The sequence below is a fragment of the Monodon monoceros genome, unplaced genomic scaffold, assembly GCF_005190385.1.
Source record: "Monodon monoceros isolate NGI ecotype Baffin Bay Population unplaced genomic scaffold, NGI_Narwhal_1 Super_Scaffold_5, whole genome shotgun sequence".
Classification (NCBI taxonomy): Eukaryota; Metazoa; Chordata; class Mammalia; order Artiodactyla; family Monodontidae; genus Monodon; species Monodon monoceros.
The window spans coordinates 71,453,443-71,479,841 of NW_021703782.1; the positions used below are offsets into that span (position 1 = coordinate 71,453,443).

A 26,399-nucleotide genomic window follows, 5' to 3' on the forward strand; every position below is an offset into this window, starting at 1 on the left:
ATTAAATAAAGGCATTTATGCCTTGACAACTATTTCTATAAGACAAGGAAATAAGGGTCTTGGGTTTCGATAAAGCAGCAGCAATATCCCCAAACAGTGGATAATTAGAATGCACTTAGTAGGTAGAGCTGCTAGCAGTGATCATGAGCTAATGTCAGTCAGCTGAATTATAAAAATAAATATTATTTTGAATTTTCATAAACTTTAGTACTTTTTTTCCCCAAGAAGCCACAGATTGAGTCAGAAGACCTAAGTTTTCCTCTGGCCTCAGCGTCTATTAACTAGAAGCTTAGTGAGAGGAGAAGAAACATTTACAGAGATCCTCTCATGTGTTCAGTCTTATCATCTTATCTACTCTTCTTCACAAAACACAAAGAAGATATTATTATCCTTAGTTTACAAAGAAAAGAGCTGTGGCTCCAAGGCCTTAAGAATTTAACCAATGTCATAAGACTATAAGTAGTAGGACTAACATTCAGATTTGGAGGACCCTACTCCACAAGGTCACATAACCTTTCCAGGCCACTCATGATGGGGACTATGTGTTTACTTCATCGAAATGTTCTATGTTTCAAATGAAATCACACATGTGGAAGGGCATCATAAAGTATAATGGTTGTATATTTATCCAGAAGACAGGATTTGTCAATATGGAAAAACCTGTCATCATTTTTTAGTGCTTTGCACTTTTTTCTTTGCATTCTTTTTACTTTAGCAGTCAACCATTCCACACAATAGTATTCAGTAAGTGATGAGAATGAATCGGAGGAAGATAAGTTTCCTCCCCAAACATACTGTCTAACTGAGAAACAACTCTCTTAGCACTTACTACCTCCTCTAAGCCACAGAAAGCATCTACGGAAAGAGATTATACCAGCTGTCAAAGGCCAAAAAGGACCAAGGTGAATAGGATTATGAAATGTGTATTTAAAATATTTATGGACTCAAAGAGAAGAACCCAAAGGAAGAACACAGAAAAGACATGCTGAAAAGGAATCAAGAATCCTGATTTGCTTGCTGCTTTTACTGCAAGACAGAGCCACCTGCCATAACTTTAGGCCCCATCTAGACACCAAACCAGACCTTGGGTATTGAGGCAAACAAGGACTGCAGTGTCCTTGATCTCCTTGCAGTCTCTTCTACACTGGCCCACTTTCCAAGGATGAGCGAGAATACTGTACATTCTTTTGTTTTATTCCCTAATCACACCAGCTTACCACCCAGCCTATAGATAAATTCCAGTATCTACAGGATTATACCTTTTCAACTATGAATTTGAACCTACAACTTACACAATCTGACAACAAAAGGAAATATATGGAATTAGGACTGAATGAGAAAAAAAAAAAAATCAAAGATATACAATTGTCACTGAACAGCCCTAAATACTTACAGTTGGTTTTCTGTCATTTTCATACTGACTTTTATCCCCACTTAAATGATTATGAGGGCCAAGAGAAGAAAGTCTTAAACTTCCTTTCAACCAACCACAGAACCAGATACATAGGCTGTCTTAAATAAATATGTAGTGGTTATTTCATATCAAACATCAGAGAAGTTCTATACCATAGAAAGTTTTTGGGTTTTTTGTTTGTTTGTTTGTTTTTTTGCGGTACGCGGGCCTCTCACTGTTGTGGTCTCTCCCGCTGCGGAGCAACAGGCTCTGGACGCGCAGGCTCAGCGGCCATGGCTCACGGGGGCAGCCGCTCCGTGGCATGTGGGATCTTCCTGGACCGGGGCACGAACCCGTGTCCCCTGCATCGGCAGGTGGACTCTCAACCACTGTGCCACCAGGGAAGCCCTCATAGAAAGTTTTTTAAATGCTGGGTTTTATGTGTCACTGGAAAAATGAAATTTGGGAAAGGATTTTCAAAAGAAAAAGGGCTTTAATAATTTAGAGGAAATTTAGCAACCAGGTCAAGTATTTGATTTAACCTTTATGATAAGAAAACCAAATTTTTGTCCCTCATATAGGAAATCCATCCAAATATGAAGCAACATAGAAAACAAATGAACAGAAATCCCTGAGGGAATAAAAAGAAAAGTGCCTTCAATAGGGAAAATTAGATGAGGTAGCACCAGCTACCCCAAAGCTTCTCACAAAAATTCTTTTCTTGAGCCACTTGCTGTTTTCATCTTAAAATTGTTTTAGAAGTCTTGAAAGGGTAATTTTTGCTTTCTTTCAGGGCACTCTCCTCTCTCGTACCTATTAACCCTGGCCCACAAGGACCAGGCCACTGTTACCTTCAGAGATCTAGGCCCACAAAGGAGGCTCTCTTTCTGGTAGATCTTTATCTTAGACTCTGAGATTAGGAAGGTAAAACTAGAGTTTTCACTGGACTAGACCGTAAACTGCACTGTAATACCTGACCAAAGTGGAGAGCAGCAACAATCCACTTATTCACTGTGCAAATACAAAAATCATAACGTGTGCTGGATGCTGCTAGGAAAGTAGATGAATTACAGGTCCTACCTTCAGGGATCTGAGAGTCTGGCATGGAGGACAAGAAATGCACAAATAACCATAATTACAAGACAGAGCACACTTTGTTTGAACCACCCAAAGCAGACTTCCAACTGCAGGTATGTGCACCCTCTGTGCCTGAGGGCTTTCTCTCCAAGTCAGGGACAGGCCAAAGGTAGCAAGAGACCCCCACCTAATGACCACCAGAGTTGGTATATAAACATCCCAGCTCTGGCACTCTTCAGGTGGGACAACTTTACAGCAACACTGTTCTCCAGAATGGGGTCTACAGACCCATGCCAGCAGCATCACCACCATTCAGGAGCTTGCGAGAAATGCAGATTCTCAGGCCTCACTCCAGAGAAGGGTCTGCCTCTGCTTTGTAACAAGGCCCCCAGGTGAGCCTCATGCATATGAAACTGTGAGAAGCCCTGCTCCACACCATCAACCAGAGCTTCTCCCCAGGCTTGAGCTCCAACTGCCCTCCGTGGTGGCTGGTTTAATAAAAAGCACCTTTACTGGCTGCCTTCCCTCAGCTACCTCACTTCTCCCCTTCACCACCAATGCTTCCTGCACACACCCAATAAATACAGACACACGGCAAAGATAAAACATCATGAGAGTTCAAAAGAGACTCCGACTAGCGCAGAGATCAGAGCTGTTGAGGAAGGAGTAGCAGCTGAGATGGGCTTTGCACACGCAGAAAAGGAGGGGGGAAAAGGCATCCTGAGGGGAGGGGGAGAGTGGAGGGGGGCGGAGAGAGGATAATGACAAAGATGTGAAGACGGAGAAGGGAAGGAAAAGTGTTAATGCCCAAGAGTTTAGTCAGAGTGTCGGATGCATGAAGGCAAGCAGGAAAAAATAAGGCTAGGAAGGAGGGATAGGATCAGATGAACCTGACTGACAGAAGAAGATCTGGCCTTTATTCTGCAACTAATGGGAAGTAATTAATGGTTTGAACAGCAGAGGACCACAGTCGATACAGCTGAAAAGTCACCTGAGAGCAATGTGAAAATGCAGGGAGGGTGGGCAGTTTGTGTCTACATTACCTTCCATCATCTGTCACTCTTGCAGGCCCAGCCCGCTGGGGAAGTGGGGATCTGTCTGGTCCAGTTTGGAGAAAGAGGCCTAATACTATCTGAAGGGTAGATGAGTGAGTATTCTATGTGTACATAATAATGTCAACGGCAGAGACCGAAATGTATTACGGAAGAAGGAAAATAATAATACTATCACTGCGCATGTATTTGGATGGTGATTTGTTGCTTTCAGGGAGCTGACACAAACATCATTCCCCTCGGGGCAGCCCCTGGTCCGCAGGCCAGGCTGCGGTGCGAGCACCCACGTTAACCAAGCTGGGACCCTCAGGAGTTGATGACGGGGTCCGTGTTAGGGTTCCCAAGACCAACCCCAGGTTTGATGGCTCAGTTGGTGGACTCGCAGGACTCAGCATAGTCGTACTCATGGCTGTGATTTATTACAACAAAGCAAGATCAGCAAAGGGGAGAAGGCGCATGGAGTGAAGTTTAAAAGAAGCCAGGCCCAGGCTTCAGAGCGTCCTTTCCCAGAGGAATCACGCAGGATGCACTTAATCCCCCAGCACCGAGTAGTGACAAGACTGGGAAATGCCGTCCACCAGGGGAGCTCGCCTGGGCCTAGGAGTCGAGTTTTTATCGGAGGGTCAGCCACGTAGGCACCGTCTGCCTAGCACCTCCCGAAATTCCAGACTCCCAAAAGGAAAAGCAGGTGTTCAACATAAACCACATTGTTCGTACAAACAGTTCAGGCACCGTGAGCCACTCTAATGAGTTCTGAGAGTGGTGGGAACTCTCTGGAAATCCAAGTTCGCAGATGCCAGCCAAGGGCCAATCTTGTTCTTTCAAAGGACAGCAGCCAGACCTGTTATGTTAACTCTTTCCTGCACAGGGTCACGACACATGCTTGGAGCTTGAGTTCTAATCCTGCTACTGATTTAAAGCTCTGGCTACTTACCAGAGGCAAACTATCATACGTAGGTATTTTGGGGGAACTTGGGGAGGTTGGGTATGTGAAATACAAGGATATAGGTAGATATGCCAGTTCTACCTGCATAAATTTCTTTTAACCTATTGCCTAACTTCAGGAAGTAGTAGGATATAAAACAAATTCATTATGTGTGTATTAATAAGAAATGTAATTACACATTTCCACCTGGCTGCAATTATTTGTGTAAAAAAGAAATATATAGCCCCTGTCCCACAAGATCCCAATTCATTAGGACTGTCTTCTTCCACTGAAATATGGAACCGGTCCCCCACCAAGAAAAGTGTTGTTTAACACAAAAATATCTTAGAGGAAAAAACTCTACCAGACACTAAGGAGTAAACCTACTATTGCTTTTTTTCCCCTGTTCTCAGTGTGTGTCTAATTAGTACTGCAAAAAAAATAACAATAAAAATAAGCTGAAATCTTAGGACTAAAACATTCGTAAGCATCACTTAACCTGGGTTAGTGCTTTTCCCCTTTGGTTTTAACATGCTTTCAGAAAAAAATGCTTATCTGAAGGTCTCCTGAAATTTGCCTTTTGTAAATTTACTGCAAAGTGATGATGGAAGTTGAGATGTTTACAAATGTGTGCTAACTTAAAACTCTGTAAAGTAACAAAGGCAGGTTTGAGGCTTCCCCTCTAACTCACAAGGAGAAGATACTGCAATGTAACGCACAGTTTTCTTAACCTCAGAGCTATGGCCTTGCCTGGATGGGGTAAAAGATCACATGAGGTGACTGGATGTGTTTCTTGGCCTGCCAGGAGTAAACTTCAGTTTTCTGCTAGTGAGGTTTAGCACTGTGTGTGATGTTATTCCTCCTGTAAATGAGAGAGAAGCCAAGCATTCTCTGCAACCTGGATTGTTTGCCTTTGCTAGAGTATTTCACCAGTGCAGATTCTCCCCATCCCACAGTCAGGACTGAGTTCATACTCAGAGGCCAGATGGCATGTGTACCTAAAAAGCACTGATACAGAAGCTAAGTCTTTACGGTTCCAAGATAACCTATTCATCACCCAGGGACTAAGAGGAAAGGAATAACTGTAAAGGAAAAACCATGCAATACAAGAATTAGTACTACTATTTGCCCTTTATCTTTCTCTTTTCAGCTGGAAAAGAAGACTTGAAAACACAGTAAGGAGCTATCTAAAAGATGATTTTTTTTTTTTTTTGGCAAACAAAGGACACCTGTAAAAATGAAAACCTTTACACGAAAATATTTAATTTTTAATAAAAGAAATAAAATTATTGTATAAATACAGATTCTGATGCTGATAAATTTATTCACTGCATTCCCTTGCTCAGGCAAGCCACCCGCTGGAAACTAGGGAAGACAGGGAAAAAAAAAAAAATCAAACATATGCTGCAGCATCTGATTTACCATGAGTTCTAAGAGTTTACATGCAAGGACACACAAAAAGGGTGGGAAAAAGCACTTGTGTAGTCACGCATTATTAATTTCAACTTCAACAGATATGAACTATACTTCATTTGCTCCAAGTAAATGTCAGCACAACCACATTTTTTTTCTTAAAAGGAATATTGATCATTAAAATTATACAAGAAGCACACTTACAACAAGGGCAGCTCCTAAAAGAGCACTTCAGTAAATCAGGATTGCTTCCACGAGCAATCCTTACCTTGTGAGATTCCACACATCTTGGAACCTAGCCATAAAGTACCCATACACAGCGTATTTTTAAAACTCAGGTTTGGCTTCCAAGGCTGACATCTCCTGAAAGGCATATAATATCTTGTTAACTATAACTGGCATCAGGACAGTGAGCCCTGTTGTAAAGCCAGGTATAGAACACTTTTAAAACACTGGTATAAAGGCCAAATTTTTTTTTTTTAGAATAATCCTCATGGGTAAGGAAGAAGGAAACAAAAATGACATCAGGCATTTCAACAAGCTATAACAATCAGGGCTAGAACAGAATACGCTCTGGTAAATTACCAAATTAACAAAGAAATAAGCTTACTCCTGATAGCACTGCTTACTCCTGATAGCACCATTTTTCCAAGGTGAGAATTGAAACAACAACATTAAGGTGTGTTTGAGCAGCATATATACACACGGGCAGGAAGAAAGACTGTCCCTCTAAAGGTGATGTCCTCAAATTGTCATACAGTCCACTTTTCGGTTAAAAGTTCTAGAAAAAGGCAATATCCTGGGCTGCCCACTGTCCAGAAATCAATATCCACCCACTGTGAAGAAGAGCCTTCTACCTGTGGTCGACAGCCACATGGGCACAGGCCAGACTCAATTAAGAGACATGGGCGGGGGGAACTTCCCTGGTGGCACAGTGGCTAAGACTCCGTGCTCCCAATGCAGGGGGCCTGGGTTCGATCTCTGGTCAGGGAACTAGATCCCACACGCATGCTGCATTTGCATGCCACAACTAAGGAGCCCACGTGCCGCAACTAAGACCTGTGCAACCAAATAAATAAATAAATATATAAATATTTTTTAAAAAGAGAGAGATGGGGGTCAGGGAAGACAAGATCCCTTCTCCATTTTTTGCTAAAATTTACTACCAACTTCTCTCCCACCATGACCACCACCATCCAACTGGAGGGACTGAGTTTACACACACACACACACACACACACACACACAAACACATACACACCCACACTGAATAAAACAACTGCCACTCAACCACCGAATTTCCTAAATGAGAAAATTTAATGCAGTTGCTAAAAATGTGAGCATGATGTCAAATTCTATAAAATAAAGTACACAGAATTGTAAGTTGGCTTTCTGTCTTTAAGAACGACTTGCCTTACGGGGAGAAAAAGAGCAGTTAAACCAATTTGGCTGTAAGGAAAATAGGTACCAAATGAAATCTGTTTCTCCAAAAATATTCCTTTTCTTCTACATGGAAATTAGAACCCAAAGAGGACAAGGAATGAGAAAATGCTCCTTCGCTCCGTAACGATCATGCCCTTTATAAACTTGTTGGTAACCTAAACTTCAGGATGTAAGGAGAGATTAAAACTGACCAGTCACCATGTGCAGTGTCAGGGGTGCTACCACCTTACACACCCCACCCCACCCACTCACCCAAAGGCCAGGAAGTGTGAGTTCCACTGAAGCAGGGCAACCTGACTGCCTTCTATGATAGGAGACCAGGCAACAGTCTAGCAAGAAAGAGCAGATGTACCTTTCTTGATTTCTCTATTCCCTTTTATACCAACACAAATTAAATACTGAGGTCAAATTCAAATAGTATATTTTGGGTTCTATTACGTACGTAAACAACAAAGTAGTTAATAACCAAATCAACTGTAGATTCATATTGAGTGAGGGACTGTGGGGATCTGATCTGAAATCTAATACCTTCCACGTCTTTATTGACAGTATTAACAAAAACACTTGTCTTAATATAACTCTTAATAAATCTTAATTGTGATAAGTTCATCTACTTTCCTCTGAGGATGAACTGGGAAGGATTAGAAATACTAGAAGTCGGAAAAAAAGCTGAAATGATCTTAACTTGGAAAGACATTCCCAACAGAATCAGGATGAAATTCAATAGGAATAAGTACTCTGAGCAACTGGGGGAAAAAAAAGAAAACCTTATGCAAATATATAATAAATGCAAAAATGCAGAGGACTGTATGCAGGTCACAGAATACCACAGGTCAAAAAGAGGGCTAGCAATGTAGTACTGTATTGAAAAAAATAAATAAGAGGCATCAAGGTACCGGTAGAGGAAAGTTACAGAAGCTCTCTGTATGCAAAACTGCTATATTTCTTGGGATGATTTGCTTAGATAAAAGGCAAAGATTTCTGAAGTCACATGTATCACAGTTCGGGAAAAGATACAGAAATATTACCTCCTCTGACTTCATAAAAACATATCTCAAGTGTTAGCTTCCATTTTGGTTTGTTTTTTTTTTTTAAAGAAGAAAACAACTAGAAAACAAATGTGGATTCCACCCTCACATGTTATTCCTGCCTTATGAGAAATGATAGAACTCAATGTTAAACACAAAGAAAGCAAACTCCAGGAGTGTCATGAGGATAACTCCGATTATTTGGAAAAGCAGATGTGTTCCAGGGGATTCCAGAGTCCCAGTGTCCCCAACGGATGGACCTGAAACCAGTTTCAGGATAGGTTTCAGCTCAGTATACAAACATTTTCTAAGCAACACAGATGACCAAAGAGAATTAATTCCTCTTAGGGGATGATGTTCCTACCACTGAACATAGAGGGGAACAAAATAACAATAAACTGGGGGATGTTACAGAGGTGACTGAAGCACGGGCTGCAAGCTTGGACTTTAAAGCATATGAAAGATGCTATAACTCTCTATGAAAGACTTCACGTGTGTTAATTACAGTCATCAAGACTCATAAAGCACACTTCCTGGAAAGAAGGCAAAGTCCTCCAAAAAAACAACTTCCTTTCTATCCCTCAAAATGTACAAAAAGAAAAAAAGTAGAGCGGAAACCTCATCTTCGTTAATAATAGCAAAGGACTTATCAACCAGAAGCAATGCAAACAGATCAAAGAGAGAGAACCTGCATAGCTCTTCTGCTGGAAAAATAGTGCAGTGCTGAGGGAAGCTAGTATCCAAGGTCCGGAAAGACTTCCTGGTATCCCCCAACTTGGAGGAATAAGTAACATCCTGCTGGAACTCACTTCTACTAGCAGAGGAGGGGCTAAAGAGACACTATACAGCCAAGGGATCCCAGTCTCTCCCTCTGACCTGGCAGTGCTGAGGGTGGAAAGTGGGCCTCCTGTGCAAAGTGGTCTAAGAATACAGAGAAATATACCCAACAGGTGCACAGAACGAAAATCCCACAAACAGCAAAGCATCATTTCTCATCAAATGAGAACAATTTCTCATCAAAATGGCTGGCACATGCAAACGGAAAAGAAAAATGGAACTGGTTGTAAAATACGACAAAATTAAGAAGAGGCAAAGCCCACAGTCTGAAGCTGCCCACCGCCACAGAGCCTTACCACCACTCTACTCCAACAACTGAATGGCTAAAAATAGAATATATACTATCATCGCCCAGCCCACCGGCTTAAGTGCTAAGAGAAAGACACACACAGACCCAAGACAAATAGGGAAGGAAGTCAATGAGATTCCACCCACACTATTTTTGGACAAACAGTGGGGCCAGACAAAATTCGGAGCCTTCTTAAGAAAAAATGAAGACAAGGCATAGAACATGCAGAAGGAAAATGAAGAGAACACTCTGGAAGATATACTCTAGGAAACAGAAGAAAAAAATAGAGTATAACTGCTCTGTATTATCAAGAAAATTGGAAACGTGGACTGTTTGAAATAGGATATTAAAAAAAATAAAATAAAGTCTATAGAAAGAAATTGTCAGAGCTAAAAGGGGAAATAAGGAGAAAAAATAATATTGAAGAACTTAGAAATGAAATCAGAACATCAAATACATACAGCAGGCACTTCAGTCATTCAAAACCTACTTATTGCCGTTTGACATTTATATGCCAAGCACTGCCAAATCAGTGTTGCCGACAAGAAACCTGGACAAATCACACAAGGAAAAGAATGGAGAAATGAAGCCAAATATAAGCAGTAAAATTAAATAACAACCTGTTTCTTTTATTATATATACAGGTATATATTTTATGTATCCATAGAAGAAAAACTGACTATATATTGGGCTACAATAAATTCCAAAAAGTAAAAACAATACAGACCACATTCTCCTATCAAAATGATGGAAGACAAGGAATAACAAAGGTTGAAAAAAATCAAAACCACTTGGAAAATTTTACTGTCTTAAACAATCCTGGTTCAAAGATAAAAATAAAAATCATAATTTTATAGTGTCTGTAAAAGAATGATATGAACACTAGGTAGTAACAAGTTGAAAAATTCAAAGCTTTAAACACTTCTCATTTAAATCAAGAAAATGTTAAAATAAATAATCTAAGAATTTTATTTCAAGAAAATTTTTATAGTACAACTAAATAAACCTAGACAAATTGCAAGAAAGTAATAAAGGCAAAAATAAATTAATAATAAGGGTCCCAAGACCACACAATGGAAAATGAATGTCTTTTCAACAAATGGTGCTGCAACAACTACATATCCGCTTGCAAACGAATGAAATCGGAACCCTACTTCACACCGTATACAAAAATCAACTTAACGTGGATCAAAGACCTAAATGTAAAACCTAAAACTATACAACTCTTAGAAGAAAACATGGAGGTAAATCTTTGTGACCTTGGATTTAGCAACAGTTTCTTATATGTGACACCAAAAACATAAGCAACAAAAGAAAAAATATATAAACTGGACTTCATAACAAGTAAAAGCTTTTGTGTTGCAGTACAATTTTGCACATAGCTAAACATGTCATATAACCTTATCAGTTCTATTTTTTCTTCTTCCCTTGGAGATATTCATCCTAGGACACTCCATTCTTCCGTAGATAAAAAGGTCAATTTTCTAGAAATACCTCAGTCATTAAAGTTGAAACTAAAAGTGATCTAAAAAACTAACTAAACCTAAAGTAAACCTGAAACCTAAACTAAATAATAAATTGAGGCATTTGTTATTTTTGTAAATAGGCAGTTTAGAAAAGAAAATGAAGACTTTATAATAGAAATTAATTCAATACAATGCAAATAAACACAAGGTTTTTCTTTTTTAGCCCATCAGATTACCAAAATTCTAATGATACTAAAATGTGCCAAAACAGTTACTACATAAGCTAGAGGTGGGAAATAAACCAGTACCACCTTTCTGAAAGTCAGGGTGGTGATGTGTATCAAAATTTTAAATAAGGCTATCATTGGGCTGATGATCCAACTCTGACGAACTTACCTGAATATATAAATGTACAAAGATCGATCCCCTACAGTATTTTCTAGAGCACTGATGATTAAAGAAATTTAATGGACTCAAACGAGATACATATCAACAGGGTCAGGTATATATAAATGGTAGTGTGCTGGCAAATCTTTAACAGCTAGTTCTGCAGGGGCGGGGGTGGGGGGAGCTCGTATTCGTAATATCAGCCAATTTTTGCAGCATGAGTACTCCCATCATGGCTAATTTCAAGCTACCAAAATGAACTCAGTGAATGCTGAGTTGAGAAGAAATGTACAGAACTGGCTTTTATGAGCAGGTGCAAGCTAGCTGCAGCACATCACTGTATGATTCCTAATACACTGGAACAATGACAAAAAATACACTGCAACACTAAAAAGCCATAGCTGTGATGCAAAGGATTTATATTACGTGGCAAGATATCCATTACATATTACTGGATGAGAAAAGCCAATTACATACAGAACAGCTTATGTTGTATAATCTGGGATAGTGTGAATTTATATGTGTATGCATTTTATTTTCACTTTGAAAGAAAAAGAATCACACAACAGTGATGTGTAAACATTACATTCAATCTAGTTTCACCCATGACAAGAACAGTAAATCTGGCTTTCAGGGAGTATCTAAACCGAATTAAGATTTTTATTTTAAAAAGGAACAGCAAAAGATCAACAGATTTGGCTTCAAAGTAATTAAAAACTTCTGTATTAAATAATACAAAACAAAGAAAAAGAAAAACAACAGACAAGCGTTAAGTTATTTGAAGTAAATATGAAAAAGGCTAATTTCATCTGTGTGTTCGGAGCTCACAAATAGGCAAAGGAAATGAAGAGACAACTTACGAAATAAGAAATTCAACTAGAAACAAACATGGGAAAATGGTCATTCTTACTAGTGATTAAATAAGTGCAAATGTTTTAATTATGTACCTTTCTTGCCTACTAATTTACTGATAATCTTATAATAATACAATGTTGCAAACTGTATACAATCATTTCACAATATGTTTAAGTTGTGTGTAATCAAGAGCTATAAAATTTTTCATATCCTCTAACTTAGAAGTAACATTTCATCTAACAAAAGTGTGTGAGTGTGTGTTTTAAAAAAAATTGCTATCTATGCCAAGAACTTCATCACAGCATTATTCTGAAAATGGAACATATATACACTAATATGTATAAAATAGATAACTAATTAGAACCTGCTATATAAAAAAATAAAATTAAAAAGAAAATGGCAACACTGGGAGAAAGCTAAATGCCAAAAAAAAAAAAGTAAGCAAGCAAATTAATATATCTCCTCTAACAAAATATTATATAATTCCAAATATTAAGCTTATATAACCACATAGAAAATGCTTACAACATAATGTTAAATTGTACAGTATGATTACATCCATGCAAGAAACATAAAAAGAAAGCAGACTAGAAAGAAATAAACAAAAAAATCACGTTTCTTAGATCGGTACATCCTGGATAAACTTATGGATACATTTTCAAACATTTTTTTCATATTTTGTCTAAAAAACTGCATTATTCATAAAATTTCAAAATCACTGAAAAATAAAACAAAAAATAATATTATTAACATGGGCTGTCATGTTAATGACAAAGGCCATGAAAACAATATAATGTATTTCTTAACAATGTAAGAAAATTCTTAAGTGGAAGAAAATAAACACTTCTTGACTCAAACTTTGTCTATTCAGTACAACAGTTTGTCTCATTACTACACTTTTTAAACTATTTTAGAAAGCAACCATACCATCAGAGGATACATATCTCAAGTGTTCTTCTTTATTTGATTCCAAAAAGAGAATAAAAAACAATCTAAGTTCAGGCAGTAGCATACTGCTTGAAGATATATAATACAAAGAAAGAATATTTTTAACAAGACAAATCACTGTGTGACCTTGTAATTCAGTACTAGAGATGCACAACGCATTCATGAATTCTGGGAAGGATACATTGTAATTTGAGTAGCAATTCACAGACAGACCCTAGGGATTTAGAAAAACCCTAGACAAGAATCCCTCTTCCCATAATAAGCATGGTCTGGAGCGGAAAGGACTACAGAAAATGTGTTTCTCAAAGGACCTATCTGGTGACTCTGGTGAAAATATATTGGGAGTCAAGATTTCCCTAAAGAAATATTAATGAAGTCATGATTTCCTCCATTAAAATGGAACCCTTTGTCAAGAATTGTATGGATGGGGAAATACAAATTATTTTTCTTAAACTGATCAAGCAATATACAGGTATCTTCTCCAACCAGAAGATGGGAAACTTATGGGACTCCTCATTACAAGAGTTGACATCTGCCCCAAATTTTTTAGTCATTTCTAATATGCTTCAGATAACATCTTAGATGGTGACCCAACACGTAACAGGAGATACCAGGATGTTCGGAGGACATCCCATTCATTAGTCCTTGAACCCATCAAGGCCCTTCCATCTCTAGAATCCATGTCTGGTCCAAGTTTGGCTCCAAGAGGAGCCAGTACTATGGTAATTCATTAGTTCCTAATACACCAGGAAGTGATTGGTAATAAAAATAGAGGCTGATTTCAAGTATCTTTTGTTTCAGCACTCATTAGCTCTGCTCTCAAATTATTCAAAGTATTCAAAATATATTTACCTACATTTTGAATCAAGAAGTCCTCTTAATTCTATCATGGACAAATGAAGCCCATTTGAATGCTGGTCGTAAATAGGCTTTAGGGACCTTGAATAATCTGCTCCCTGGACCTGGAATGCTATAGCCCAGAATGTGAACAGCTCCTAAGAGAACACAACCAACACACAGGTGCATTTTTCAGCTCAAAATTACAAACAACTTCTATACTACATGGCTCCACCTGAGTAAGAATCCCCTTGGCAAGAATATCTCATGATACCATTTATCTACTCACTGCCTTGGGCAACTGAGAAGGCACTCTACTGTAGGAGAAGCATGCCACATAAAAGGAGATTTCCTGGGCAAGAGACATCCTAATAACCCATCACCAGATTAGCAGAGTTCTCAATACAGTAATAGATGCATTTCTATCACCTTAAACAGCTAACGGGGTGGAGGGGTGGGGACACTTGGAAGAGCCTGGTTGTAAATTTTCTTTTTAAAGTGTGAATGGTTTTCCTCAGGACACAGCTTGACTTGAGCTCTGTGCTTTAGGCTATCTAACCACCTCTGGGAGGACCCAGAGAGTGCATGCAACAAAAACGCCTCCCATAAAACCCAGTCTTCTACACATGCTCACCTCCCAACCCAGCATCTGGGAGAGGAAGGGCACGGTAGATGTGACAACGATGAAGAACCGGGTTGGGCAGTGGAGCTGCCAAGAGGAAGCTGCATTGGCTGGGCTCTTCCTGATCAATGCGGCCAAGTCAACACACAGCACAGGGCACCTCTCCTCTGCTCTCCTTCCTTCCCTCCAGAGCTTAGGGAACACACGGTACACCACCCCTACAAGGAGCAACACGCTGTGCCCTGCCAAGCCCCTCAAGATCCCCCATCACCCTCTGTCGCCTGCAACTGTTCTCCTTTTCCCCTGCACCTGTCCAACTCCAAATCTGAAATCAAGGTAAGCCAGCCTGGAACTGATAAGATAATGAGAAGGCCATGGGCCAGAAGGAAAGTAGGGGTCAAGGAACGCCAAACGCCTGCCTGGCACTTCCAGTGGAACTGGGCTCTGTAACAATGTTTCTCCAGAGCCAGGATGAAAGTCTAGCGGTTCCTTCTGTGGTCATGAGCCCTTTCTCCAGAATGCAGACAAGGGACACAGGAAGCTGCTTTCTTAAAATTTCTCCGACCATGGTCATGACAACTAAGGGCCGTTCCTAGGTCACAGCAATTTATATGTATATATTATAAATGTTTTTTAGAACAATCAAGTATGAAAACTCCTTACTTCATATTATGAATGTGTCCACCCTTAATCTGTTCTTCTGGTTTCAGTTCAAACCCTGGGACTTCCCTGGTGGCGCCGTGGTTAAGAATCCGCTTGCCAATGCAGGGGACATGGGTTCGATCCCTGGTCCAGGAAGATCCCACATGTCGCGGAGCAACTAAGCCCGTGCGCCACAACGACTGAGCCCACATGCCTGGAGCCCGTGCTCCGCAGCAAGAGAAGCCACCGCAATGAGAAGCCCACGCACCGCAACAAAGAGTAGCCCCTGCTCGTCGCAACTAGAGAAAGCCCGCGCGCAGCAACGAAGACCCAACGCAGCCAATAAATAAATTAATTAATTAATTTAAAAAGTTAAAGCCCCAAAGGAAAAAAAATGAGCATAGTAATGGAAGAAGAAATGGACACAAGTGGTCCATCTAAGGGTTAATTCCAAATCTTTCCTGGAAGGCCATGGAAAAGGGACGGACTGGCTCCAAATACAAAGCAGCCCCCAAAGTGCTCCACCAAGGTGTGTGAGGCACTCCCCGTGCCCAGGCTCAAAGGGCCAACCTGCTCTCCCTGAAAAGGGCAGAAATGTGCTTGAGCATCTTGCAGGCTAGTGAAAAGCACTGCTTAAGGCCCAATGAAGAAGAATAAGAAGGAGGAGGGGTGAGTCAAAGGCAGCTGCCTGAGGGAGACTAAGAACACACACCCAGGCCTGCGCAGGGCAGCTGAGGAACACTGCGCCTCGCAGGCTCCACCTCCGTGTCTCCTAGGATGTCGTCCTTCCCGCAGGAAGCAAGAGACCCACGCTGATATGACAGGAGGCTTCTGATACCATTCCCCCGCGAAGGCAGTGAGGCTATCAGCCGCGAGCCGGGCGGCAGGCGGGGCGGCTCTGGGCACACTTGCTCACCCTCCTCAGGGCTCTCGCCCAGCGCTCTCCTAGCCGCCTGCCTGCGGGGCAAAGAGCAGAGAGCGAGGGCGGCCAGGAGGAGCCCACCAGACCCGGCCGAGCCCCCCAACGTAGCCCATCACTCCTGGAGAGGCTGAAGCTCAGGCCCCTTGTCCAGGGCTGACAGCGGCTGGAAACTGGCTGAGATGGCAACGTCGCAGAGGAAGTTTCAAAGTTCAGACAGCCCTTTAGATTTGGTCCAGTCTCTTCATTCTACGGCTTTCTATAGAAATAGTAAAGGAACAAAGGAGCGAAACACCCGTGGGTTAGTCGCAGGAGGCAGGGCAGGAGTACCCGACTGCCTTTCCATTACAGGCTTTAGAAAAGATACTCACAGCTACACCAACATGCAGAGCCACAGGAGTATGTCCCAGCCTGCTCACTCTCACACAGCCAGTGTGCCGTTGTTTTTGCATGATCTACTGATTTCCAAAAATATATCACAGGAGTTAGAGAAAAGAGACTTAAACTCTTAACAAGTACCCTGCCATTCTTTTAAGGGCAAACCAGGAACAAGAATTAAAGTCATCCTGTATTATTAGAACAAGTCGCAGGAAATGGGTCAGCTCTTTAGGACAAGAAGAAAATTGCATTTGCCATCTGCGGAAAGAACCTGTAATATAATGAAGGAGTTCTGCAAGGTGCAGTTCCTAAAATATCAATTCTCGTGGCAAGAACGTATCATTGTGTCTTTACCTTAAAAAATAAACTAACCAAAGAACCCTCTCAGACTGACTGGGTATAAAGCAAGCAAAGGCTGCTGCTAATGCCACCCTCCCTGACTATCTGGGATAGAAACACAATTAGAAAGAGATGTTTTAAAGCTCTCAAGTTAAGTGAGGTGAGGATGTTCAAATCATCAAATGAGGAAGATGCGCTATTGCCCAACACAGGCCCACAGCACCTTCTCCCCTTCTAGTACACGCACTGCATCCTATTTTGAAACCCAGTGCCCTGTGATAGATTATCCAGCACAGGCTCGCTAGCTTTCTGCCGGTAACCATGCACCAATCTCAAGTCCCCATCCTCTGGAAAAGGAGAATTTTACATTTTGTTTGATTACAATGTATTCTGTTTTGCAGACCAGGGTGTTACTATAGAAAGTTAATCACCTCCTCAAAGCACATTCTCAAGTGTCTTTCTTTTAATGCATTCAAGCACCCAACTTCCCCTCTCACCAGTTCACCACCACATGATGTTTGAAAGAAGCACCAACTTGGAAGTTCCCTAAATCTTAAAGAAATGCACACACCAGAGAATCTAAGGAACCCCTCCTAGCATTGGTTAAGGAAGCTGTGAGAGAGAATAAACGGGTGGGTAGGATTCCACAGAAGGGTCTTTTTTTGCGGGGTGGGGGGCCTGCAGCAAAAAGCTGGAAGACTGAACAATGGGTGGATGAGACACTGGAGCGTTTCTCTCTAGAAACCACTGGTCAGCTGCAGTCACCGGGAAATAGGTGGAAAACGCCACCCGTCACCCCACAGCCTCTTCCCCAAATGGAAATGTAAAAAACAAACACTAAAACTGAAAAAGATGAAAAAAGTTTTTAAAATGTAAAAAAAGAAGCAAAAGAAAAATTCTACTTCAATTTTTTTACTAAGTGATGGTGATTAAAAAAAAGGGGGGAGGAGGGCAAATTCTGGAAAGAGGCAATTAATTCATGATTTCAGTTCTCCAAAGAGAAAAAACATGAGGCCATCTCTCAGAAATACTCACGAACATGTTTCTAAACATCACTATTCACTTCCTGTAATAGAGCCTAAAAGTCTCACTCTAGCTGTTTTTCTTTAATTTGTGGATCAATTATTGCTCCCTTCTGTGAAACTGCAGAAATACCGTGGCATTACTAACATTCTGGTTCCCGACTGCACCACAATCCATCACACACTTCCCTGAAACAGCTATTTGCTTCCAAAGCAGTCAAACTGCTCACAATCTAAGATTAATCCTGTAATAAAGGTGTGTAGAATTTTCAAAGGACTTGTGTAACAGTTTTCCATTCAAACTGCTGGATAAACTGCAATTGGCTTTTTAACCCGAAACAATTATGAGAACGTTCAACTGAATCATTCTCCTGAGACAATGAATGAGAAGCAGGCATGGAGACAAAGAGGACCTTGCCTTTAAAACAGAATTTCTTTAACTGTGTCCCAAGTGGCCCACAAAATGACAAAGAGGCGTGGTAAATGGAGAACAAATCAATGATACCCATTAGAAGAAAGCAAGACATTTAAATTCACTCCCTTCAACTGCTCTTTATTCTGGGAACCCAGCTGCCCACCCTGCCCCCGTGACGCCTCCTACACCCACAAGTCCCCAGTTACTGAGTCCCCAGTTACAAGAGAATGATTGTAAACTGAGCAAGACAAGGTGCTTCGCTGAGCTACAAAGAAACAACGGCCACTACCTTTGCCCGCATGGAGCTTCCACTTTAGTCAGAAACACAGGGCAAGTGGTCATTAACAGTTTCTCATAGTTAAAGGCAAAAAACGATATGCTCGCTCCAAGGAAATAATATATATCACTCAGGAGTTCAAGTTCTCAAGACCGTCTGCTCTCCCCAGTTGTGTAATCCCCGGAAAGCGTCTAGAACGGCCTTCAGATTATTTTGTCTTTTTCTTTGTATTAAGAGCCAATAGAAAAGCCAAAACCAGGAAGGATAATACTCAGAAGGACATGTCAGGCTGAGGGCATCAACTGTAAAACAACCAGAACTGTGAAAAGTGCTTGTAGTCTTTCCTGCTGGCAAATAAGAAACAGGGAGTGTCTCACGTACATTATTTTACACAGAGTAGGTGCTTAATATTTGTTCATTTGATCAGCATTCTATATACAACTGTTCTTTCTTATGGTATGTCTGGTAAAAAATTTAGAGGAAATATTTGTTTTCCAAAAACTGGCAAGTGTTTGCTGAATAAATGAATTTGAAATATCTTGATAACTTTATTTTTAAATAATACTAATTTTGTTCTTAAAATTGAAACATGAGGCTCTTAACAAAATATTCTGCACTGATTTCAGAAATTAGGGCTAGGTATAAAGGTCAACCCCAGAAGCTACTTAGCAAATTCAGTCTTTGGTTCTCAACACTGCAATATGGATGTTTATTTTGTTTGTAATAGAGTCCAGATTCATGACCACCTAGGATTTATGAACTCATTTGCGACAGCATGTTTAGGTCCTTTTTTTCCTTTTTACTACACGTTAGATGAGAAATCAGACAGGTTTTTTACATATCAGTAAGGTAACAAATCATAGGTGATTGTTGAACGTCCTATAATTTTATTAGTAACAGCTGTTCACACAAAATAGAGTTTGGGTCTGAGAATAGCTCTTTCTTTAATGTTACTCCATTCAGCAGAACAAGAGAAAACATTCAATGTTTACTGTAGTCAGTTATTGCCACAGATTTAATTACCAACAATCACACATTTTACCTTCTACTGCTATTTCACACTTCCCTAGGATTAATTCTGCAGAGATCTTAACATTGCTTAAAAGTTTCCCTTTGAAAAAAAATGTCACTACCCTCCCCTTCAACCAGAAAATTAGACTTTAAATTTGCTGCTACAAATACTTGTATTTCCCTCAACCCAAAAGAGAGAGTCTGGAGAAAACACATTCTTTCCACCTTCTCAGTGAGAAAGCAATCCTAACCTTCTTAAAATGGCTTCTCTCTCTTGCAAGATGTGCCCTTTGAGGTCCCTATTTTTCCTCTACAACACCCAATCCACAGTTCCATTAATACCAAAAAAACTAATAACCTTAAAGAAAAACTAATATGAATGCTGGAATCAAAATCATCCTTGGCAAATCTCGTTCATTTCTTTTCAAGTGTAAGTTTGCCTGGATCATGAAGAAAAATGTGTTCTTTTCTGCTAAGTTTAGCATAGCACACAGCCTCACAACTGCAGAAGCTGTTTCAGGTCCTTAAAAATTCATCTGTAGTAAAAATCATAACTATATTTAATAGGCATCTCTGAAAACTGAACATAAGCCATCTCTTATAAGGTACAGCTAGGTTGTTTGATTTTTTTTAATGAAAAAGAAGATATAAAATTTATCTGTAATAAACAAAATGGCCACTAAATTATTCTTCTGGTTCTCCTTCCTAAGCCTACCTAAAAATATGTGAACAGATACATACGGGATCACTTCACTGTTCAGTAGGGTTTTAATTTGCGCCCAAAATTCCCATAAGAAGAAACAATACGTAAGTACAAGTACGAGATTGACAGTTATATGGCAGATCTAGACAATGAATCTACATGGTTCAATGCAAAAATCTTACTCTGAACGCCTTGTTATATAGTCAGAGCTATAGTTTTGGTTTTTATGAGGGATGCTGCCACTTCACTCTTCAGATACAAACTATAAGTACTTTGTTTCCAAAAAAATAAAATGAAGAAAAAAAGGAAACACATCCAAACAAATCCTGACATTTAGAAACATATTCAACACTTGCAAAGCTAAAAAAGTAGCAGAAAGAAAACCAGCTGGTCTTAAAGCAGCCTCATAAACACTGTATTATGGTATTTCCAGGGAGCTTCTGTTATTAGGGCTGCTCAGAAGGAAGCTTTCCTTCTGCGGCTCTGAGGAGGCATCCTAGAGAGCCACTAACCTCTAGGTTAATTCGGGCATCAACATCCTCATCCTTCCCCTAGTAACTCTACAGAGGGGTAATGGGGTGGGTGCTTTTACCGAGACCTGCATGCATGAGCTCTCCACACAGTCTAACTCTGTCAGAGCACTTCCAGCCTTCCAGGTGTCTTCTGCTCTGTAACTGTTCAGTTTTCAGTACAAATGTACATCGCTCAAATTAAAAACGTTCTTTCTGCAATTCTTAAAATTTAATCGTTGCGGTTCTCCTCATGTAATTATATATAGGTAAATTGTAAAAATCTGTTCGCTCACCACCTGTATTCTAGAGAATTTAAAAATTCACTCTGTTGAGTGTATCATGGGGAAAAGTATATGGCAAAAAGATGAGAGGGTTAAACTAGCTTCTATACAAAAAAAATAATCAAGACATGGTATGGTTTCTTTTTTTTTTTCCTGTAAACTTTCATATTTTAAGTGTGACTGTTATCATTCCCAAATGCACCCAGCACAGAACTGTAATACATGGTTCAATATGTGATGTAACATCTTACATTAACACTTCCTATCCTGGAATGCATTTGTATTTAATTGGCTCAAAGAGTTACATATAATTTTTTTTTAAAGATCATGATTTTCTCTGCCACAGAATAAAAACATTACATTTCCCCATGTCTCTATGTCTTCATTGTTTTATGGTCCCAATTTCTACTAGGAGGGTTACAAATAAGTTTACTTACTCAACAAATACTTATTGAGACCATTCTATGAATTAGAGATTGTGCCAGAAGCTGGGATTTAATAGTGAACAATATAGAATCAGTCCTCAGTCCTACTCTCCTAAGCTTCCAGTCTAGAATAGAAAGAAAATCTCCAATCACATATGTAATTCAGTCAGAAGAGGAAGAACATATATTCTTTCATCTAAAACGGGCCTAAACTTTGCCTCTTCAATAGGTGAAATCCAGTCAATAAAAAAAGGTTTGCTAAATTTTTCTATCTGATGACTAAGATCTGAAGAGTAAAGATTTCTAAAACATGTAAAGTAAGAACAGGTTAATGGGGGGAAAAAAATGTGTCTTCAAGGAACTGAAAATTTCAACATGAATATCCTTGACCAGAAGCAGGCATTCAAGGCCACTTGTTTTATACAGACTTAAAGACACATTATATTAGTGTGACCTATGTACCACCAAATAATTAGTTAATATTCATAAGTATTAATTAAAGGAAACAATGTGCATTACATCTAGGACGTATATAAAAACTTAAAATATTCTCTTTGCATATCTATGTAGAAAACAGTTTTCTTTGATGTGTCTAAGAAAATAAACACTATATAAATGAATTTAGAAAATGAATAAAGAAAACAAGAATTCAGAATTTAATATGCTATTTTTTTTTTTTTTTTTTTTTTTTGCGGTACGCGGGCCTCTCACTGTTGTGGCCTCTCCCATTGTGGAGCACAGGCTCCGGACGCGCAGGCTCAGCGGCCATGGCTTAGGGACCCAGCCAGTCCGCGGCATGTGGGATCTTCCCAGACCGGGGCACGAACCCATGTCCCCTGCATCGGCAGGCGGACTCCCAACCAGTGCGCCACCAGGGAAGCCCTAATATGCTATTTTATGGTAGTAGGTTTCTGGGTTCGTTTTTTAAAAACAATAAATATCAAAATGTGTAAGCACTGTAGAATTTGGAACATATCGGCATAATTGCTGGATAGGTATCAAGGCAGCCCAAATTTTACTGCCATACTTTCATCTAGGCAGGTAACCACTATTTTCTCTTTCTAATTTCTCCGTAGTATAAAATTAACTAATTAATTTTATATTTTGCAAGGGGCCCCTGCCAAATAAATCCATTAAAATGGTGTCACACGTTGAACCACAATTTACTTTGAAAATAATTTTACACAGAATTTCATTTAAATATAAGGGTGATTCCTCAATTTAAATAAAGTAGTTAAAAATACTGGTAAACCTTTTGATGGGCATCATTTACATGAATGAACACTGAGTGCAAAGCAGCATCAAAGCAGCACATCATCAGGCATTGCTCAGAAGGAAACCCTCCCCAATACCTTCCCTAGTTCAAATCAACCATCACTTCTCTCCGGGACTCAAAAATTACAAGCACACACACAAATCTACACTTAGTATATGGCACTGACTATATAAATCGTGTAGGTACTGCAGTAGTTATGTTACAAAAGCAACATACCTAGAACATGAAGCTGTAGCAAATCTTACAAGATGTCTAGGGATTGAGTTTCTAACAAAAAGTTGTATAGTTTTAAAATGCTAATAAATGTAGATGTTAAACTGATGTCATATTTTTCTACCACTTCTAATAGGCCATACTTGGGGGCTGGGGTGGGGCTGTATTTAACCCTACTCGAAAATCTAATAAGAAGGGGAGAAAAAAAGTTCTCCACACCACCATTTTAGCAGTAAACTGTTTTAATTTTTTTCCTCATAAAATTATCTCCAAGTTCATTTTTTAAAGCAAAATATGTTTGTTTGTTTTTTTAAAAAAGCACAATATGTTACTTAAGTCTAGTCTGTAATTAAGTGTCCATCTACGGGCATTTCTCCCAAAGTCCTCCTCCTAGACATTCAAACCTAGGCCCTCAGACAGACAAATCCCCTGAGCTCTAACTCACAGCTGCTAGGAACCCAGAACTGCCACATTTTCAGGCAATGGGGTTGGCCTGAGAGACCTCAAATGCCCTATTCACAGCTAAACAGAAACAAATAAAGACTGTACACAGGGCAAAAGAAAATAAAAAACCATCCTTAAGTCTCTCTAAAACACACGCTTTTCCCCTTAATCATGCATTAAACTCCATACGTTTCTCTTGCCCCCTCTATTTTCTTCTCAATCTTGAGAATTCAGAAAGCATTCAACTACACCTTTTCAGCCATTAGAAGTAGCTCAAAATGAGAAAAATAAAAAAATAAAAAGATCTTCCTTTTCCAATTGCAGTTTTCCCCTTCCCTGGCTTCATTCCCTGAAGTCCACCCCTCTTATCCAGGGTTTGCCTTCTGTTCTTTATAAACATGTGCACATTTACCTAATCTGGTTTCAAAATGAAGACATTAAGCAGGGCATGTGAGTTAACCATTTGTAACTATTTGTAATCACTGTATTTTGTTCCTTCTTGTAAATGATCCAGTACATAAGCAGTTCAGTCCCCAAGGCAATTGGTTCCTCGAACCAGGAGATGGAAAGCTCAAGATAAGAAAGAAAATGCATGCTTCTCAAATCAGAATTGACAATATTTTCTTCCAGAAATGTCTGAGAAGTCTATTCACCATACACGCAAATATCCAGAACACGAGTGCAGACATTTTTCAGGCCTGTTACTGCAAAGCTGTTTGTTCTTCCTACCACAATAGCTCAGAGTTATGTCGCGCTGGCCGGAACGTTGATTCTGAACATTCTCTCAGAGATAATAATCAATAAAATTCCTAGTTCAGAAATGGCATTTTCTTGCTAACTTACTGTTAAGGCAGAATGCTGGGTTATTTTGTAGAGATTAAAGGGAAATTTTTGCTGTTCACTTCCCGTTTTCCTTCTAGCCCAGATTCCAAAGATATTAAAATGCTGTCCGCTTTAAACAAAAGGTTTCTATTTGCTTCCATGAGAGTAATTGAGGCTGTGCTGGTAACTATTGTGAATTCAGGCCTACATCTGGGTTGCCTCATTTAACAAAAGATACTCATCGCTGTCAACAACCATACAGCACAACCCTCCCGTATCCCTCATCTTTATCTGGAAGGAATGGTGGAGAAACACGCCTGTCACCATTAAGAAACTCTTCTGGGTCCCTCCTTTTGGTGGTCTGGTGATTAAAGAACAGCACTCGTGTGACACATTTGGGCTTGCCTCCCCGCCCCGCGAATACACAAGCCCGCTTTCTTCGGAGAGCCAACCACTCGGCTCCCTCCTCATCGCTCCTCGGAGAATCCAGTCGCGAGTCAGCCCACCGTTCCACCATTCGCTCCCGACCCCGGAAAGCACTGATAATGGATGCACACAGGCCACCCCACCGGACGCCATCCCCCAACGTGGCTCCGCTCGCCACCCTCGGGCCACACATACGCACAGCTCCCCACTCCACCACCCCACAGGGCGCCGTGGCCACGACACTGGAAGTTCAACCCCCCTGCCCACCTTCCCACCCCCGCGCCTCTCCCCGAAGCAATGTATCATTGAGCAAATTGCAGAAGCACCGCAGACAAATGCGCACCCCCGAGTGCACAGCCCTTAGGGATACCGAAAGGCACAAGCCGAGGCCCTGAGCAGAGCAACCCCGACCCCTCTGCGCGCGCGCGCGCGTCTCTGTGTACGCGCGCGCGCGCCCAAGAGGGTGCGGGTAGGGGCCGGGGACGCGCCCAGGGAGGGCAGGGGCGAGCCGCGGGCGCCCGGGGGCCGGGGCCACGGTCCCGGGGGGCTGAGGGTGGTGGGTAGGGGGCGCAGATCCGGCGGGAGGGCCCGCGGCGGCCGGCTCCGGCTGTACTCACCGAGCAGCAGCAGCTTGAGCTCCCGGCGGGCGTCCCGCTTGTCCCTGCGGAGCTGCCGCTCAATCTCGTCGTTGATCCGCCGGGCTTCCTTAGCCTCCTCGCTCAGGCAGCACGCCATGATGGACTCCAGAGTCATTCTTCCAAAGTGCCTCCGCTGCAGCCCCGCCGGCACCCCCTGCTCACACGCGCGCACACACACCCTCCCGCCCTCGCTCCCCCGAGGCAGCGGTGGCCGCCGAGCCCCCGCCGCCCGGGCGCGCGTCCGGGATGAGCTCGGGGAACCGCCGCGGGGGCCGCGGCCAGGGCCGGGGCCACTAGGTGGGCCGGGGGTGCGGCGGGAGGTGGCGGCTCGAGCCGCCGGGAGGAGCGAGGCGGACGCGGGAGGCGGCCGCGGGCGCTGGCTCGGGGGGCGCACTGGGGAAGGCCGCCGCGCCCGGCCTCGCTCAGACGCCCGCGCCTCCTTCCCCGGGAACGGGCGGCCCGCCTCGCCCCCCGCGCCGCCGCCGCGGCTCCCCTAAGCCGTGCGCCCGGCGGCGAGAGCACATCCACCGGGGCGTCCCCGCAGCGAGCGACCGCCGACGGCTCCCTGCGCCCGGCGTGCTCGCTCCTCGCCGCCGCCTGACACGGCTCCCGGGCGCCCTCGGCCCTGCCCGCGCCCACCGCCCGGCTCGCGCCCAAACCCGACTCGCCGGCCCGCCCGCCCGGCCGCCGCGCGCTCCTTCGCCTCCGCCTCCGCCTCCGCCAGACGCCCACCCCCGGCCCGGATTGCCTGGCGCGGAGCGGCTGCTCAGTGCTCGCCCTCCCCCTCGCCACACACACACATTTTCTTCTTTCTCTGAACTGGAGCACAGATCCGGGAGGGAGGCGGCGGCGGCGGCAGAAGGAGGAGGAGGAGGAGGGAGAGGATGGGCGTGGGAGGAGGGGAGCGGGAGGCGGAGCCGCCGGCCCCTCCTGAAAGGCTTTCCTGGACTCGCAGCCGCCGCGGCGCGCCTCCTAGTGCGGCTCTCCCCTCGCTAGCGCAGCTCCCGCTCCCGCGCCCTAGGTCTGGCCCACCGGCTCAGCGGTCACGGCCACCCCCGGCGGGGGGCGGGGCCGGGTCGCTGAG

At 42.1% G+C, this 26,399-nt stretch overlaps 1 protein-coding gene across 1 annotated transcript in view; it reads right to left on the reverse strand.

The window, feature by feature from the left end:
- GNAQ (G protein subunit alpha q) overlaps positions 1 to 25,650 on the reverse strand; it is a 289,672-nt gene extending 264,022 nt beyond the window's left edge. Inside the window, exon 1 of the mRNA XM_029202711.1 lies at positions 25,295 to 25,650. Coding sequence (XP_029058544.1) covers positions 25,295 to 25,430 — 136 coding nt within the window. The 5' untranslated portion in view covers positions 25,431 to 25,650. The remainder of the gene's footprint in view (positions 1 to 25,294) is intronic.
- Between the last annotated feature and the right edge of the window lie 749 nt (positions 25,651 to 26,399).